At 37.7% G+C, this 17061-nt stretch overlaps 1 protein-coding gene across 1 annotated transcript in view; it reads right to left on the bottom strand.

Annotated features, from left to right (window-relative positions):
• Window positions 1-6210: 6210 nt before the first annotated feature.
• The window catches only part of pitpnm3 (PITPNM family member 3), a 121581-nt gene continuing 110730 nt past the window's right edge, over window positions 6211-17061 (bottom strand). Inside the window, exons 14-19 of the mRNA XM_073817883.1 lie at window positions 11761-11877; window positions 9789-9937; window positions 9386-9535; window positions 8846-9029; window positions 6849-6977; window positions 6211-6750 (exon numbers count right to left, since the gene is read on the bottom strand). Coding sequence (XP_073673984.1) covers window positions 6430-6750; window positions 6849-6977; window positions 8846-9029; window positions 9386-9535; window positions 9789-9937; window positions 11761-11877 — 1050 coding nt within the window. The 3' untranslated portion in view covers window positions 6211-6429. The remainder of the gene's footprint in view (window positions 6751-6848; window positions 6978-8845; window positions 9030-9385; window positions 9536-9788; window positions 9938-11760; window positions 11878-17061) is intronic.

Here is a 17061-nt window from a genome sequence, read left to right as displayed (position 1 = left end):
AGTTTACACAGATATATCAAGCAGGATTTCTAATGGTTTATTGAAGAGTGAGTATACAGCTCGGTATAGGCCCAACAGAAGCACATCCACTGAAACAGACTGACCACAATAATACATGTCTGTCTGGAGGCCTGCTATCGGAGGCCACAGACACAATTGTGTATTGAATATGTACTTTACATTTTTTTAAAATACAAATATACTTTTTTCACACACCATCTGAGAATATAGATATTAGACAAATAAATATACATCTGGATAAGGCCAAAACCACGTTCATATATATATATATTGACAGTTCAGCAATGATCACACACAAAAGAATTAAAAAGTCTGCCTATAAAATCCACATATTACAGGCTCAGTAACTATCAGAGGATCAAAAGGCCACTAGCACGATCTCTGAATTAAAAATATATACAATAAATACAAAAATCTCCAAACTAACACTCACGTAACAGACATGCGCACACAGATACAGACCCACACAGACCAAAACACTCATGCCTACCCACTTTCACGCTGTCTCTAGTGTTGTATAAAGATTTACAGTTAATATACAACAAAATAAAATTACATAAATACTTTCGCTGTGAAATTGCAATTTTCAATAGACAGCCTCATACAAAATACCAAAATCGGTAACTACGATAGGAAAATGTGACATTACAAGAACTACCGAGTCAGAGTCATGGTGACAACAGCATTATAGTGACCTGACAGTGTCTTTTGTTCAAACACAGCAGTTTATTTACATTTCTTTATTGAAACACCAAGGTTGTCCTCAAGTATAGTTTAAAATACTAATATAGTATGTTCTTCAACAAGACCATCGTACTCAGTGAGATGGATTTACATGTAAACAATATCAACGTGGTGTGTTTGCTCAAGCCGTCGCACCGATAAAACCAAGAATGTGACACGACGACATCTTAACAACCACAGTCACTTCACAATACAAATTTAAAATGGTTATTTGGCCGCTTAATGTGTGCTATAAAAAGTTATTTTCTTAGTCAGGTTTATAAATCTTGGTTTGCAGTCAAAATATCTGAGCATTCTTAAAAAGATAAATTTACTTGAGAAGCAAAATGAATAAACACTGAGGTATTTAATCTATACAGTACTCTTCAAAAGTTTGGGGTCAGTAAGCTTTTATAATGTTTATGAAAGAGTCTGTTATGCTCACCAAGCCTGCATTAATTTAGTCCAAAGTACAGCAAAAATAGTAAAATGAAATATTTGTACTTTTTTTTTCTTTTAAAATGTAAATTTTTTATTTAAAATAACAGTTTTTTTATTTGAATATATTTGATTTCAAAGCTGAATTTAGCATCATTACTCCAGTCACATGATCCTTCAGAAATCATTTTAATATTCTGATTTGCTGCACAAAAACATTTATTTTTGTTGAAAACAGCTGAGTAGATTTTTTTTCAGGTTTCTTTGATGAATGGACAGCTCAGAGGAACAGCATTTATTTCAAATAGAAATATTTAGTAACATTACAGATGCCTTTATTATCACTTTTGATCAATTTAAAGCATCCTTGCTAAATAAAAATATTAATTTCTATAATTTCTTTTCCATATAGGACTTTTTTTTCTTGAACAGCAAATCAGCATATTAGAACGATTTCCGAAGGTTCATGTGACACTGAAGACTGGAGTAATGATGCTGAAGATTTAGCTTTGAACACATGAATAAATAATATTAACTAAAATTAAAAACAAAAATAAAAAAATGATAAAGTTAAGTGTGACTTTTTATCTTGCAATTTACATCTCGCAATTCTGAATTTTTCTCAGATTTGTGAGATATAAATTCGCAATTGTGTGTTAAAAATTAGAATTGGAAGATATAAACTCGCAATTGTGAGTTATAAGTCAAATTTTGAGGGAAAAAAAGACTGATATGTTCTCAGAATTGCGAAAAAAGTCAGAATTGTGAGATATAAACTTACAATTCTGAGAAAAAATTCACAATTGCGCAATTTGAATTACGCAATTGAAGTATACAAAAAGTATATATTTAATCTGAGAAAAAAAAAGGTCAGAATTGCGAGATGTTAACTCACGATTGTGAGTTATAAAGTCAGAAACGCGAGATAAAAACATTAAGGTATAATTCAGAGAACATATATTTAATATATACACTACTCATCAAAGGTTTGGGTCAGTAAGCTTATATAATGTTTATGAAAGAGTCTGTTATGCTCATCAAATATGCATTTATTTGACCAAAAAATACAGTAAAACAGTAATACTGTGAAATGATTACAGTTTAATTTTTTTTCTATTTTAATACACTACCAGACAAAGATTTTTAGTTTTTTAAAGAAGTCTCTTCTGCTCACCAAGCCTGCTTTTATTTGATCCAAAGTACAGCAAAAATAGTAAAATTCTGAAACATTTTTACCATGTAAAATAACTGTTTTCTATTTGAATATTTGATTTGATTTCAAAGCTGAATTTTTAGCATCATTACTCCAGTCTTAAGTGTCACATGATCCTTTAGAAATCACTGTAATATTCTGATTTGCTGCTCAAAAAACATTTATTACGCTGAAAATGTAGCTTTGATCACAAGACTAAATTACATTTTAAAATATATCTAAATAGAAAGCAGTTATTTTAAATAGTACAAATATTTCATAATATTACTGCTTTTGCTGTATTTTGGATCAAATAAATACAAACTTGGTGAGCAGAAGAGACTTCTTTAAAAAACATTAAAAAAAATCTTACTGTTCAAAAACTTTTGACTGGTAGTGTATATTTTAAAATATACTTGTTTCCTATTATGGCTGAATTTTAAAAGAATTTTTAGCAGTTTTGGTGTCACATGATCTTTCAGAAATCGTTCTAATGAACACTTCTTATTACTATCAAAGCTGAAAACATGCTGCTTAATATTCTGTGGAAACCACAGGATTTGACAAATAGAAAGTTCAAAAGAACAGTTTTGTTTGAAATAGAAATCGTTTGTACCAACGCAGAAATCTCTTGATCTATTTAATGCATTCTTGCATTAGAATTTTACACTATTGCTATATATACTGTCTGAAAACAATTCTTATGCTTCATGTAAATTGATCTTGTTTTAAGGATGTTTAAATATTTTTACTGGAAAAAGACAAAAATACCAATTAAGAAACTGCTGAGTTCAGCTATTGCCACACACAAATACATCATACACACTCAGTTTGCCTCAGTGCCACTTATTGTATATGTACAACACGACAGGCACAAGAAGAACCACCGATGGTTGTAAATATGCTTCTGCAGTGTACCAGAGCTGCGAGTTGTGGCCTGACCCAGCTGAGGAGTGGGCGGAGTTTAGTAGCGGTGGCCATCGCTGTCAGACTCTGTTCTGGCTGAGCGGCTAAACAGAGACACGGGCGACGAGAGTTCAGGCCGGGTCGCCACACTGGCACAAAAGGTTAATATACAGTTTGCAAGTCCGTCTGGCCACAAGCAGGCCATAGACAGCCGCCCAGAGAGCAGACAAATGCCTGCAATATTAAAACAGAGGGATTATTGCAGGAGTCAGCGCAGCCACCTGTCCGAGCAGCGGGATACTCACACTCCCTCTTCCTCCGTATTGCTTAGGCGTGAGGAAATTTGATGTTTTCTCGAAGGATCTTATCAGATATCCTCTTTGTTCCTGATGGGTGGTGCGAGGAATCCTTTGAACGATGCTAAATAATTCTGGACGTTACATCTCCAAAGCGGATGAAACTGAATTTAGAAATAGAATTCTCCCCTGCGCCTGCTGCCGAAACAAAGCATCAGGACTCAGAGTTTGTGCAGTGTAGTATCAGATCCATGCAGACGGCACTTCACTGAGGAGTTTTTATCAGCTCAGGTGGGATTTGTCTTTATTATGGTGTAATATCAGCAGAAGGAGTAAAGATGCTGTGGGGTTGAGGGAGGAAAGAAATTGTGAATCAAAGAGCGCTTCACACGGCAGTCACGCTTCAATGAGCGGCCATATAAATATCTATTTCATTATGAAAATCATCAGAGAAAATTACAAACGGTTTCCCAAGGAGCCACACGCAGGCCGTGGCCGGCCTCTTTCTCATCAGGCAAACATTATTTGGCAAAAGGGAAGAGCGCTTGAGTCGGGGCATGTCTGGGCACTCTTATTTGCGGATCACCGGGCCCAGCAGAGGAGCCCCTCAGTTGCACATTTGCATTCAGATTTGCACGGCGTGATGGGAGATGAGGCTGCGGGAGGCTTGAGCTCTATTAATAATCTTCAGCCTTTTTTACAGTTCTGATTATGAATGAACCAGAGCTGGCGGAGGGGTACCATCCCATTTAATGGCAAGGTTCAGAAGGACGTTGAGCCACCGGTACTGTCACTAATCACTTTTTCTCCATTTGCCGGCATAAAGCCGCTAAAATCATTCAAGGAGGGTTGCAAACTGATATTAGGGGGTTGAGGTCTTACTGGGTTTTGAATACAAATTTTGGCTTATGAATTCAGGAAAGCTGAGATTGAATTTAGGGGTATTTTACAACACAATGGTAACACGGTGAGAATATTAGATGCGTGCTCATTTGAAATTTTAATTTAAGTCAAATTTAAAACATGGTCATGCCCTATCCAAGCACAAAATCTGTTTATTATGCATTAGAGACTAAACAAAACAGCCTAGGGACTGTTCAACACCGGATATGTTGTGCTTTGAAAAATACAGAAAAAATAGAACGGGAGAAGAAAATGCTACTTTTTCCATTTTTTTAATTACGGAAACTAGGAGCGGTAAGTATATTTAAATAATCACATTAAGCATAAGTAATTACAATAATTAATTTCATAATTTCAAAAACTAAATGTTTTTCATGGTTTCCATTTAACTACCAATGAATTTACATGAATTTTTAGTCAAGTCTAGTTTTATATTATTATTTCTCCCCAATAAAAATGTATTTTATGTACATTTTAGAATGTAAAACTTATATTTATTATAAAAAATACATTAAAATGTATAAACACACACACACACACACACACACACACACACACACACACACACATGTTGGGTTTACATGTTTTATGGGGACATTCCATAGGCGTAATGGTTTTTACACTGTACAAACCGTACTTTCTAGCGCCCTACACCTACCCTACACCTAAACCTAGCCCTCACAGGAGATTGTGCACACTTTTACTTCGTCAAAAAAACTCATTGTGCATGATTTATAAGCCTGTTTCCTCATGGGGACCTGAGAAATGTCCCCACAAGGTCAAAATCTACTGGTATTCCTATCCTTGTGGGGACATTTGGTCCCCACAACGTGATGAATACCAGGTGCACACACACACACACACACACACACACTACCAGTCAAAAGTTTTTGAACAGTAAGTTTTTTAATGTTTTTTAACAAGTCTCTTCTGCTCACCAAGCCTGCTTTTATTTGATCCAAAGTACAGCAAGAACAGTACAATTTTGAAATATTTTTACTATTTAAAATACCAGTTTTCTATTTAAATATATTTTTAAATGTAATTTATTCCTGTGATTAAAAGCTGAATTTTCAGCATCATTACTCCAGTTTTCAGTGTCACATGATCCTTCAGAAATCATTCTAATTAGCTGTTTAAGAAACATTTATTATTATTATTAATATTTAAAACAGTTTTTAGGATTATTTAATGAATAGAAAGATCCAAAGAACAGCATTTATCTGAGATAAAAAGCTTTTTTAACATTATACACTGTAACATTCGAAACACTTGGATTCTGTATTTTTTGGGGTGGAAAGATATTACCGAAATTAATACTTATTTAGCAAAGATGCTTTAAATTGATCAAAAGTGATGATAAAATTCTACTCAGTGGTTTTTAACATAATAATAATAATACATGTTTTTTAAGCAGCAAATCAGAATATTAGAATGATATCTAAATGATCATGTGACTGTAGTAATAATGCTAAAAAATCAGCTTTGAAATCACAGGAATAAATACATTTTTAAAATATATTCAAATAGGAAATAATTATTTTTAAATAGTAAAAATATTTCAGAATTGTACTGTCTTTGCTGTACTTTGAGGCTTGGTGAGCAGAAAAGACATTCAAAATCTCACTGTTCAAAAACTTTTGACTGGTAGTGTATATTTTTACACTTTTGAAATTCCTTGGTTGTTAAATAAAAATGGCCATAGTTAAGGGAACAAATGAAATTTTTATATTTAAGTTAATTGGAAGTGTGCTGAGACCCCCTAGTGGGTCCTGGCTCCTTGGTTGAGAACCACTGGCCTAGTGCATGTTTACATACAAAAAACTATTAAAAAGCATGCTAAAATGTGTTTTATGTAAACAGGTCTAAAGCTAAAGGTTACCTGGGCTCTATCCACCAAGAGATCATAACCATCTGTCCTTTTTCCATCCCTGCTATGTTTCTCTTGGGTCAGGGAGTGGTGTCGCCACGGTGCATGGACCCCCGTGCCCACATGGCATGGCCTGGACCCCCTCCACCCCCGTGGTCCTTGTCCGACTCAGGCTGGCTTTGAGCTCGCTCCGGTTTAGGATTGGGTGTCATGGGTGGCTCAGGCTGCTGCACCGACATGGTGCGGCGAAGGTGTGTCCGCTTACACAGGAAATCCGGTTTGGCTGACAGCCCAAATGAGCCCTTTCGAAGAACCATTCGCACCGAAGAGCTCTTCTTGGGCCGGGCTCTGTGACTGAACTGCAGGGAGGAGAGATGTACTGCATAGCCATCGCTCAGGAACTGTGATAGATCACAAGACATTAGAGAAATCTAGATCAATTTTGAGCTGTTATGGTGGAAATTAAATGAAAGGCAAGGAAGAATCAAAGTTAGTTAACCTGGCACTGATTTTGGTACTTCTTAGAAGGTCGTCCCACTATATATATCTGGTTGGGATTGAGGCCCAGCATGCCGTAGACGGAAATGTCCTTCATGGAACCGTAGGCGCAGTTGATTTTAATGTGACACTGCCAACATGAGAAAAGGGCAAAGTGTGAGAGATGGCCTGAGGATACACTACGAAAAACACCTCAGTTCCTGTGTGACTACTCACGCGTGAGACAGAGGAAGCAAGCATTAAGAGAGATGCACCAAGAGAAGCAGAAACAACAGAATAAAGAAAAGTGATGTGTTTCTTAATCTTCATTCTTACTATATGGTGCATTTTCATGTCTCCATCATATATTTGTAATGTACAATGCCATTTTTTATGTTTTTAAAGAAGTTTCTTATGCTCACCTTGTAAAAACTGAAAAAAACAATAATGTCATGAAATATTACTACAATTTGAAATAGCCTGCATTTATTTGATCCAAAATACAGCAGTAATACTGTGAAATATTTTTACTGGAGTAATGATGCTATAAGAATTCAGCTTTGAAATCACAGGTATAAATTACATTTTAAAATATATTCAAATACAAAACAGTGATTTTAAATAGTAAAAATACTTCTTTTAATATTGTACTTTAGATCAAATAAATGCAGGCTTGGTGAGCAGAAGAGACTTCTTTATTTATATATATTGTATACTAGACATTGGATATTGAAATACTTTATCTTACTATTAAGTACGGAAATCATAGCTAGTTTATCACAGCATGAACATAACTGAACATAAAAGTGAAACTTTCAGGTGCTTTTTATAACAATTGAAGTGTTTCTTCATTTTTTCTTTCTTAAATTGAAGTATTTCAAGCCAAACCAAATGATGTTCTATTTCTGAGGAAAACCATTTTAATTTAGCCTGGCGAGCCAGACTTACATCAAGATGTTTAGTCTGGAAACTCTCCATAGACGCGGCTTACTCCGAGGGGCGGGATAAACGGTTGTCTCTCAAAATCCCTATGCACGCAATAGGATAGCGCTTCAACCAATCAGAGCAACGAAGAAGGTGACGTAGTTGGTATAATTGGTATATTAAGCTTTTTCCGTATCCAGTCGGCAAAACTCCAAACACATCTTCCTTTTTTTAAAAATGACTTAAGTGCCGTTCTTTGCTCGTTTCTTAAAGAAAAACTTAACTCCAAGTCCTCCAGAGTCGCGGCCAAAGCCGATTCGAAAGACCGCTGTTCGACAGCTGCAGCCGCCATTCTTTGTTTTTCAACAAGTGGCAGCCGTCGCAACTCTGTCGTCATATGTTAAGCCCGCCCCGCCTACTCTATACGCGTTGTGATTGGCCTGACCCAATTTGGGTTTTTGCAGCTAGAAGGTCTATTGAGAGTGTCTAGACCCACCTGGCTGCAAAATAATTTTTGCTGCCGCTAGGGTGCGTCTAGATTTCTAGGCTAATTTTAATTGGTAATCAGTATAAAAAGATGTTCATCATGTTAATCATTTGTAAAATTCTTTTAACTAATAAAAGTCACTTCCTCAATTACATCATTCTCCATAAAGTGACATAATTTTTGGTAAAAAGCCAACAGCAAAAAACACCAGCAAGTATTAGCAGTGGATTTGAAAAATTATGTTTTGTGGTATTTGTTTAACTTACTCTAACACTAGATCAAATTTCCTATAAAATGTCATAACATTTGCAAGATGGTAATTTAAACATTTACTAAATGTAGGTGAAATCTTAATCCCTCATTGAGCATTGGTTAAATACAGCTTTTTACTTCCATCCTGACAGGCATCCTCTTCGTTTTAAAAGTGTGTACATAAGAAGTTATAAGTGCCTGAACTTAACCAGAGCATATTTCTGGAAGTGTGATGTACCCTTTTATAGACACACTTTCTTATACAACACAGGCATATTCATATTTTAAACAGAGTTACAGAGTTCAAAAGGTACTGCAGAACAGGAATGACCCATATACTAAATATGTAGACTTACGTCTTGCACCAAGTTCCTGAGGAAGATGGTTTTCTGGCGAAGAGGGTCGTGCACCAACCCCTCAGAGAAGAAGATCATCCCCTGGGGGAAGTTGTGTTGAGACAGCCAGGATACAACCCTCTGCTTCTGCATGTCTGGACGGCCAGTGATGTAAATGATCAGGTAGCCCAGGTCCTGCCAGTGTCTGCATGGAAAGTACTATCATTTACCCTCTGAGCGATCCCATAATGCTTGGCGAAAAACAGTTGGGGACTGATTCCCGGACAGTCATTGCGCCTGGTCCTCCAACAACAGATTGCATTTGACAAAGCAGTAAATTTGCCCAAGGACAGTCTGGGAAACAACCCAAGATTGTCCATTTGTAAATCCCAAACCCCATCTGATATCTGGTATCAGCACTTTGCTATCTCTCTATTAAATGAAATCCAATTGTGCCTCACCGGCAGGCCGGTCCTTTTCAATATTGCTATGGCATGAAATGAAAGCATCGATTCTCTCTCACACACATTTACACAGAGAGCCACACTGTGAATTTGTTACCTGACCACATCCACAGCTCCGGGCCGTACTTTAGGGTCGCTGCCCATAATGGAGACGCTAGCGGCAAATGAACCGTCAATGCTAAAGACGACACACTCCATCCCCCGCGGCAACACCGTCAGGAAGGCCTCCGCGCTTGTCTGGTCACCCCTGCGAGAAAGAAGTGACATGAGGTGTGGGGAGAACAAAGACCCGGCTCTTGATCAAGCTCAAGATGCGGCATGAAGCCCGAAATCAATTTAACAGCGAGGAGTCGTTCTCCTTCAGCCCTCAGGGTGAGGGTTTTATGAGTGCCAATTGAACGCTCTTTGGTATCCTTGTAAATTATCCCCGCTGAGAGAACCTTGAGAGCACGGCCATTTTGGATACATTACAAGTAATCTTCAGGGTCCCATTGACTTACTTGACGACCATTTTGATAGGGTAGACCCCTACGGCCAGCTGTTTGGTTTTGGGAATGGTGTAGATCACTCTGCCACTGCTGTTGGTCAAATCGGTGTCTAAGTGCTCCCAGCGACCCGACTGCGGTTGGGTCATCACGTACACATCGACCTGAGAGACAAAACAACAAAGAAACCAACAGTGGGAGGGAGGGAGTCATTGGAGGGAGATTATTGAGGCATACTAGGTTTGTCACGACACCAAAATGTCAGTAGTTGATACCAGTACCAGTTGCATTGCTCTATAGCAATGTGAGCACAGTGAGCACTGTTTTGCTATTCAATGCACTTCTTTATTTGAAGCATTAAATATTAATATACAAATTGAACCAAAGTGAGAGTAGAGACATTTATAATGCCACTGAAGATTTCAAATAAATGTTGCTCTTTTGAACTTTACTTTCATCAAAGAAACTGTGACTCAGAAGTGATGAACGCGAACACGCCGTGGAGAGATCAAAACAAAACAACGAATTGGATGGACAAAACAAGGATTTGTAAAGAAAAATGCTGGAGGATTTTGATATAAGCCAAGAGACTGGCTTTCCTTTGCTAAAGCTAGAAAATTTAGCTTCCTTTGCTCCTGCAAACAAATGTTGGTTTGTGCGAGATTCACAGGTTCATGCGCAAAGCCAACGTCCTAAAAAATGCATCGATTCGCTACAGGACGCCTTTATTTAGCCCCTGGAGCCGTGTGAGGCACTTTTTATTATAGACGGATGCGCTTTATTGGACTTGTTTTGGACCGATGAAGTGAAACACCCGCCCATGCAATTCTTCAGCTTGGAAATGCCAGGATAATTTTTAATATAACTCCGATTGGATTCGCTGAAAGAAGGAAGTCATATACACCTCGGATGCCTGGAGGGTGAGTAAATTATGGGCTAATTTTCATTTTTGGGTAAACTAACTTTTTAAGCAGCAAGTCAGCATATTAGAATAATTTCTGAAGGATCATGTGACACTAAAGACTGGAGTAATAGTGCTGAAATCTCAGCTTTGCCCTCATAAGAATAAACTACATTTTAAAATGTGTGAAAATAATAAAACAGTTACTTTAAAATGTAGTAATATTTTGCGATAATAATGAGTAGTTTCCATATTACTGATGCATCTGTGGTTTCATCCGATGTTTACATGTGCAACTATGTATTACCTCAAGCTACAAGTGCTATTCACAGAGAAGTGAGTACAGATACTGTTGAAGATACTGGTAAGGTTTCACTTGGGGCCGAGGTAGGGGTGGCCGATGGTAATTGGTAGAAATTTGTCAACTGGTAAGAGATTCAGGACTATCGTCTTTATCATGGTTACACTCTTAAGTGATGTTGCTGTGTTATATGGTCACAAAAACTTACTGTCTGGATGCGTTTTAAAACACTGCTGTTTACAAGGGACTCATGAACAACTATTACTAAACAAACAAACAAACAAAAAAACGGTTGTGGATCATTCAGGTAACAATACAGTATTAAAAATCAAAGCAGTCTCATTTTCTCAGAAAATATCTTACTGCTCTTGACTAAATAACTTTTGTAACTTTAATCTGAAGAAATAGATATTTAATTGAAACAATGAAGAATATGCAGTGTTTTTATACATTTGATTAATTTATAGTACATGTAGAATTTGATATTTATTTGTCCCACTGTAGTTTTTTTTGTCCTGTTGCTTGTAATTACTTCTTATTCTTATTTAATCACTGACTGTTTACTTGTCTTCAGTGAGCTCTGAGTGTTTTTTTTTTAAATTAGGCTAGTATTAGTTTTTTGTGATATTGATAAATATTGATACCATAAAGACCTTATTTAAAGCAAAAATGACTATATTGTGATACATAACATTATCGTGAAATAAAATTACTCATATTATGGTATAAGATTTCAGAGCTTGTTTAATTGATTATTCAGTGATAGTGGACCACTGCTCTCTTACCTTTTCCCCAGTCAGAGTCACCATATCCAGCGGACCGTACATGAAGCGGCCAACCAAGGTCTGATGCCCATCCTCGGTTGCGATGACATCACTGACTCTGTGGTTTGCGGTGACATTCTGCAGACACAAAAAGGACATGTCAGGCTGCCTCTACTTTACAATCGTTTTCCTGCCACAAGAGAGTCTGTTATGAGAAATAAGGCAAAGGATGGGGGTAAATGACACTGATAATACTGCCATGCACCATTTCTGACAGATGGAAAAAGAGAAAAGAGCAGTTTCATAAGTATGCAGTACAAAGTCCTTCCGAAAGAGGGTGTCACACTCTAATCCTTCCCTTCTTCAATAAATTTCATTTCAGAGATAAAGCTGTTCTACACAGAGCCCAGTGAAGATAAATCCTACAGCCCCTGCTGAGGCAGCTGTGCTTAAATGGGAAATTAAAGCAAGCAAAACACAGAGCTATGCAAATCCTGAAAATAACTGGCCACAGTCACCTTCATGCAGAGGAAGCAGACAAACAGGGAGAGAAGAAGATAAATGCATGAAGCTTTTACTTTGCTGTTTTATAGAGCAAAGGCAAGGCTTTGAGACAGTGTCTGAATTCACAAAAGGTTCTTCCCATAAGCCCGACTCAAAACATCCCTCTCACATACCAGCTACTACAGTGACGAAATCCAACAGGATACTGAGGCTTAAATGAACTGGGGGCTAAAAAACTGCAAACAGTACTAGATTTTCAGTTTCTGGACAAAGTTTGAGAGGTGCTTGCCTAAGGCTTTCTGAGTGGTTGTTAGCATGTTGCTGTCATCTGTTGAAATGGTATTATCTTGTGTACGCACATATGACAGTTAGCAGAAGCTAGAGATTATGGTTTATAGGTTTTTAAATATGGATATTTTTCTTACAAAAATGCATCAATTTGCTTTATAACCCTTCCGGAGCCATGTGGAGTACTTTTCATGATGGATGAATGCACTTTATTGGACTTCAAAATCTCAACATCTATTTACTGCCATTATAAAGCTAGGAAGAGCTAGGGCATTTTTTTAATATACAATGAGGTCAATAAGTATTTGATCACCCTGTGATTTTGCAAGTTTTCTTACTTAGAAATCATGGAGGGGTCTACAATTGTCAGCATAGGTGCATTTCCACTGTGAGAGACAGAATCTAAAAATAAAAATCCGGAAATCACATTGTATGATTTTTTAACAATTTATTTGTGAATTACTGTGTCAAATAAGTATTTAATCACTTGCTTATCAGCCAGATTTCTGACCCTCAAAGACCTGTTATTTTGCTTTTAAATAGTCCAGCTACACTCTGCTCATGATTCTAAATTAGTAGCACCTGTTTGAGGTTGTTAGCTGTCATAAAGACACCTGTGCCATGGGAGAAAGTCCTGTGGTCAGATGAGACCAAAGTAGAACTTTTTGGTCTTAACTCCATTCGCGGTGTTTGGAGGAAGAAGAATGATGAGTATCATCCCAATAATACCATACCTACAGTGAAGCATGGGGCTGGAAGCATCATGCTTTCTGCACAGGGAACAGGACGACTGCACTGTATTAAGGAGAGGATGAACAGGGCCATGTATTGTGACATATTGGGAAAAAACCTCCTTCCCTCAGTCAGAGCATTAAAGATGGGTCGTGGCTGGGTCTTCCAACATGACAATGACCCAAAGCACACAGCCAGGAAAACCAAGGAGTGGCTCCGTAAGAAGCATATCAAGGTGGCCTAGCCAGTTTCCAGACCTAAATCCAATAGAAAATCTTTGGAGGGAGCTGAAACTCCGTGTTGCTCAGCGACAGCCGCGAAACCTGGCAGATCTAGAGAAGATCTGTATGGAGGAGTGGGCCAAAATCCCTCCTGCAGTGTGTGCAAACCTGGTGAAGAACTACAGGAACCGTTTGACCTCTGTAATTGTTAACAAAGGCTTCTGTACTAAAGTGATCAAATACTTATTTGACACAGTAATTCACAAATAAATTGTTAAAAAAAATCATACAATGTGATTTCCGGATTTTTATTTTTAGATTCTGTCTCTCACAGTGGAAATGCACCTATGCTGAAAATTGTAGACCCCTCCATGATTTCTAAGTAAGAGAACTTGCAAAATCACAGGGTGATCAAATACTTATTGACCTCACTGTAACTCCGATTGAATTTGTCTAAAAGAGGAAAGTCTTAAGCCGCTTTTCCATCAAAATAACTAGGAACAATTTGTCCCAGGAGCACGACTTTCAGTAATGGGACGATGCAAGTCCAGTAATTCTGCAAATGGAACAGCGTACTTGATAATGTTAGTCAGCTTGCCTTGGCTACTGCAAATAGGGTATCAAACTCCACTGCCTCTTTTCGTTTTCATTTAAACATTTAAACATATTAATAGCCACAAAAATGTGGTTCATGCAACACGTACACACATTACAATAAACCGAAATTATACCAAACACCACTGCCTCTTTTCTTTTCGTTGTCATATTAATAGCCGCAGAAATGTAGTATTACAATGAAACAAAATAATATATCAAACAGCCTTGCCTGTTTTCATTTTCATTTTAATAAAGTTATAAATATATATTAAATATATAAAGTTATTAAAGCAAGCCAAAACAGATATGACCTGGAACAAATAATGACACCAACGATTAGCTGCTAGATTTACCCAAAATAAATTTTAACTCATATTAAACCACTACAGAGACATCAGAGCCGGTGGTAAATGTCAGAAGGACTAGCCGAGGTGAGGCACTCTCGGAGGGATACATGAGCACTATCCGAAATTTTCAAACAGGCGCTGTCTTTATTAATAAACTGCAATATTGTGTTTTAAACAACTACATTCTCACCTGAAATACTCTTAAAACTACATTTCATGACACAGTAATACCTTAAAAATTATGCAAATAAATAGTGGTTGAAATACATTGCTGCGTGAACTCAACCAATCAGCATGTTCAGCACTCAAGCCCCACCCCGAAAGTTCCTCGTGAACAGGTACTTTCTGAGGGGCAAATTTCTACCCAGAAGTTTATTTAGATCCTGGTTCCTGTGGTGGAAACACACCGAGTAACAACCCAAAGTCCCTACTTCCTAGATAAAGTGGCTATATACACCTAGGATGGCTTGAGGATGAGTAAATCATGGGGTAATTTTCATTTCATTTCATTACCATGGGTGAACTATCCCATATATTCTCTATGTTATTCTAGTATGTAGATATGGCTCTTGCCTCTTCTACAATGCAAGTCTGTGGGACTTTTTTTATTGTCAAAAAAAAAAAAAAAAACACTCTAAGCATGAGAAATAGTCACAGCCAGGCTTAAAAATAGCAAGCCCCACTAAAAAATCTCAGATTTAGTTTGCATGTCATGTAAATGTCAAAACTAAAGTAAACAGTTGCTGGCACTCATGCCGCCAGAAATCACCAGCTCTCACTAAAAAAATGAATAACTTCAGGTCATTTTGTCATGGGATTATGTACGTCACTTAAAATAACTTCTTGGCATGATCACTTCTGGATGAGACGTTTGGTACTGTGACTTTGCTAATATTATGCTATCGTGTTGATATGGCATGAGCCCACACAGAGCTGTACAGCCGCGTAAATCATTAGCCCACACAAGCTAATGAGACTGATTGTGCAGATTTGTCATTTAATGAAGCGGTTAAACATTTCCCAGCTTGCAGTCATTTACATATTGATTAAGTCAGTCAATAATTCATCTTGGCATGGGCCCATACATGATTGCCATATGATGGGCTTCCAAACCAACACGCATACCAGTGAGATGCACAAACAGTCAACAAGCAACACACCGACCGCCATATGTGCTGGTGACACACCTGTGTGGATCTTCAGCCACAAAGGCGCATGTTGCTGTGTAGGAATAACATGTATGTTTGTGGACTAGATTGGTGTCTTACAGCTCGCTCACTGAGCCAGAATGATGCAGCACATCCACACAAATACAGAGACATTCAGGGTCTCACAGCGGAATCAGGAGTCTTTCGAAAACAACATGACTGCATAGAAACGCCTTTGACTTGAAAGGCTAGCAAGCGCTCTGATCAAATGCTATTGAGGCCATCAGCGCATTCAGAAGGGCTCAGCGGGCGGCAGAAATAACCACGATTTCAGATCAAGGTCCTGAGTGATCAAAAAACCATTCCCTGTGAAAAGAAAAGGTAGCGGTGATAACACAGAAGTGTTTCACTGAGCTATACTTAACCTCAGTGAAGGACTGGGAAAAATTGGTCTTTGTTATGGCGCCTTCTTTTGAAAGCGAGCGCTAAAATACCCCTGTAAACCTGCACAGGCAGTAGTTTTCAGCAGCACTGTTAGGTAATTGTGTTGATGTGCCTCCGAGCAGTAAATCAAGGTCGGCCGTGATGCTTATTTTCGTAAGGCGCGGATTTCTGCCCACACACGCTGAGCTATTGTGCCGCATTTGAGAAACTCAAAGCCCTGGCAGAGGGAGGATATTTTTAGTTCTTCTACAATGTCAGGACTCTGCTGCAGTCCACAATTTTACTTGAGTGATATCTGTGTGTGTGTGTATCTGTTTGTCTGTATCAAAAATTAGCCAGGTCTCACGGAGAAAAAATGCCATTTAGAAGGGACAAAAATGCCCTGGATATTTAAATATAGGGTCCAAAAAAATGTCCCCAAACGAAACATCAAAATCTACAGTGACAGCAGACTAGGACTGGGTTTTGACACAAATTTTACAAGCTTGCGATTCAATTTGATAAAATTTCCGATTTGATATTTATTATTTTGAATATACAGTGCCTTGCGAAAGTATTCAAACCATTTTTGAAAGTATTCAATTCATTTTTGTTTTCAAACTTTGTGTTGCAGCCTTAACTGCTTTAAATAACATTTTTCCACATCGCTCTACACTCAATACACCATAATATCAAAGCAAAAAAAATGATTTGTGACAACTTTGTGTGCATTTGGCAATTATCTGGCATTCTTCACCTCACTTCTTTACCTTTTAAGCTCTGTCAGCTTGGATGCGGGAAGACGCACAATTTTCAGGTTTCTCCAGAAATGTTTAATTAGGTTCAAGCCCAGGCTGTGGCTGGGCCACTCAAGGACATTCACAGAGTTGTATATAAGCCACTCTAGCTGTGTGCTTAGGGCCATTGTCCTGTTGGAAGGTAAACTTTCTGCATAGTCTGACTTTCTGAATGCTTTGGACTACGTTTTCATTAAGGCTCTATATTTTGTTTGTGCTGTGTTGTGCTTTCCTATTAATTTTTTTTTCTGATGAGTCCCTCAGG

The sequence above is a fragment of the Garra rufa genome, chromosome 14, assembly GCF_049309525.1.
Source record: "Garra rufa chromosome 14, GarRuf1.0, whole genome shotgun sequence".
Taxonomy (NCBI): domain Eukaryota; kingdom Metazoa; phylum Chordata; class Actinopteri; order Cypriniformes; family Cyprinidae; genus Garra; species Garra rufa.
This window is presented reverse-complemented; position numbering and strand designations above follow the sequence as displayed.